This window comes from Diorhabda sublineata, chromosome X (genome assembly GCF_026230105.1).
Source record: "Diorhabda sublineata isolate icDioSubl1.1 chromosome X, icDioSubl1.1, whole genome shotgun sequence".
Taxonomy (NCBI): Eukaryota; Metazoa; Arthropoda; class Insecta; order Coleoptera; family Chrysomelidae; genus Diorhabda; species Diorhabda sublineata.
This window is the reverse complement of record NC_079485.1, coordinates 5,915,368-5,918,031: the sequence shown is the minus strand read 5'-3', so window position 1 is coordinate 5,918,031 and position 2,664 is coordinate 5,915,368. Positions and strand designations below refer to the sequence as shown.

Below are 2,664 nucleotides of genomic sequence, written 5' to 3'. Positions count from 1 at the left end.
TTGCAATGCTGTTTTGGGTATGGCTGGCAACAGAAATTGAACGAAAGTTTGCTACTATAAACAGAATGTTGAGAAAAATAAATGGATCACATTATTTTTATAATCCTGCTAAAATTTATGATTCGAAGATTGTTTTGTTAACACACCTAAGAGCTAAAATAGATCTAAAAATCATGAATAAACTTTATAGTGATCTCTGTCTGTCGGTAGATTTGGTTAATGATTTGTATGGAAACTCTCTACTCTTTTTCGTTTTATTTGTTGTGCCTTTTTGTCTCGGATATTTAATGGTAATTATATTGGTTGTTATTACAAAAAATGCTTTTTTGGACGAAACGAATAAAATGTTGGTATTTGTTAGCGTTATGTGGATTACTGAAAATTTAGTGAGTATATTTCTGTTTTCGAAATATCTTTATTTTAAACATATATTTTGAATTTTTGACACAATTTTAACCTTAAGAATTTTCATATGTATGATTTTTGGTCATGCAAAACTTTTTATGAAAAAGAACTTAACAATTTACTACATATTCGAATAAAAATTTTGAAAACATTTTTTTTTTATTAAATAATCAAAACAAAATTATGTGTCTGCTCTTCATGAATGAGCTTATTTTTGATTGGATTTTGTGAAGAAAATACTCTGAAATTCAATAAGGTGTTTTCAAATAGTCGAAGACTAAATTACCCAACAATTGCTGTGGTTGAGCGACGTCTTCAGGAGACCAGTCACTCTACAATCTGCAATTGCTGATTATGGAGCGCAGCATTTTGTAGGGATTTCTGAAGCTGAAAATTTTATAACGTGTAGAAGAGGATCCAGAAGTCAGTACTAGATGAATGGGTAGGGAACTAGTCCTGATCCACACCATAAATAGCAGCTCAAGAGCTTCTAAGCATGATATCTTAATGCGCCGAAGATTTTGTCGCTTTATTAATGATTAAGAAAATCAGATCTGACAACTCTATTTTGCTTACGGATGAAAGTTTGTTTCACAAGGACCCATTTCTATAATAAACTCGTTGATGCAATTGAAAAGCCACAAGACATGAAGTTAACTCATTTTCAACACTAATTTAATCTTAATGGCTGGATTTGTATAATTAGCAATTTGATTGTTGGACCTATTCTTCCACTCTTCCACAAAGATTAACGGGAGACATCTACTTACACTTTTACCAGATTTGTTAGACGAATTACCTCTACAACTTCGAAGACACAATAATATGGTACATATAATATGGAGCTCCACCATATTTTTAAATAAATGAATAGATATAAGTAATGACGCTCCTCGTTCTCAAGACTTAACTCCTGCTATTTTTTTTTGTATGAGGACATCTTAAGCCCGTGGACTACAAGAAAACAAGTTCTAACGAAATATAACTATGATTATTATATATTCTAATTTCCATGATACTGACTTCTTTATTTGAATCTTTCTCTTTTACATAAAATGAAGTATGTGTAGATACTTAGTAAATGTAGTTGAGATATACTTACCCTTATAGATTAGAAAATGAATCACTGATAATGAATTTATAAAATACACAATTAAACCGCCAATTAATACAACTAGCAATTGTTTTTACAATTTTTCCTTATCGTAACGAGCTGTACTAACTACAGAAATAGCTTGTTTCTAACAATTTTTATGATAAAAATGACAAATAGTTCATATCTGTATATTTTAGATCAAAATTGCGGCCTTAGCATTAGCAGGTGAAAACTTATCAAAAGAAGCCACCAAAACCATTACAATATGTTACGGAATTATAAATTGCTTGGACAATAACGCTTTGCAGAACATAGACGCTATAAGAGAACTGAAATTTTTAATTGAACAAGCGGTGAATAGAAAACCATATTTTACAGCATCTGGTTTTTTCGTGGCCAATTCTACTATGATGGGTTTTATCATTGGAAGCATAACATCTTATGTCATTGTCGCTTTGCAGTTTTTCAATAGTTAAGTGAATTGATATAAATTTTTCTAAATACATTAACTAACAAAAGCGGCTTCTCATGCATCAGCGGAAAGTTTATCAAATGACTTTCAATTTTGTTCTTTAACGCACTCTTTACTTCTCAATCTCAAAAAATAATAAATTAATATTGAACCATAAAACATAATTGTTTTATTGATATCATTTGATAGTTCAAAACCATAATATGAAGGTGTAAATAAGTACACTAAATAATAATGTTTGATATACAGAATACAATAATATACTGGGTATTCCTACTATGCAGAACTGTTCGGATATAAATCTATCCCTGCAATAAAAATTTACAGATTAAGTGTTCACTTTTATTCATTACTGTCTCTTTTGACATTTTACATATTATATGCTTTGTTTAATTTTTATTTTATGTTCTCATTCATCTTTCATTTTATGCATACATTTTCTTTTCTTTCTATTCTGTAATAGTGTTCTAAGTAGAGTTCCTCATGCACTTATTCATCACATAATGGTAAAATTCATCCATCTCAATCACATTTAAACATAGTACAAGGCTCTAAAGCGTATAATTACAAACTTGCTTCTCTAGCGACTCTAGAGGCATTTTCCAAGAGTTTTAAGGGATGGTACTTATATTAAAGATTTGGGAACCAACCTCGATCTTTAAATCTTGACCATTAAGTGTACTACTTATGT

At 30.0% G+C, this 2,664-nt stretch overlaps 1 protein-coding gene across 1 annotated transcript; it reads left to right on the top strand.

Annotated features, from left to right (window-relative positions):
* The first annotated feature begins 345 nt into the window (after nt 1–345).
* Nucleotides 346–2,125, top strand: LOC130451300 (uncharacterized). The gene is made up of 2 exons (XM_056790240.1): nt 346–386; nt 1,699–2,125. Exons 1-2 carry the CDS (start codon nt 366–368, stop codon nt 1,975–1,977), a joined length of 300 nt encoding a protein of 99 aa, XP_056646218.1. The 5' UTR covers nt 346–365; the 3' UTR covers nt 1,978–2,125.
* The last annotated feature ends 539 nt before the right edge of the window (nt 2,126–2,664 follow it).

Coding starts and splice junctions, on each gene's coding strand:
- LOC130451300 (XM_056790240.1), top strand. CDS start 366: ATGTGGATTACTGAAAATTTA. Junction 387..1,698: donor TGTGGATTACTGAAAATTTA/GTGAGTATATTT, acceptor TGTATATTTTAG/ATCAAAATTGCGGCCTTAGC.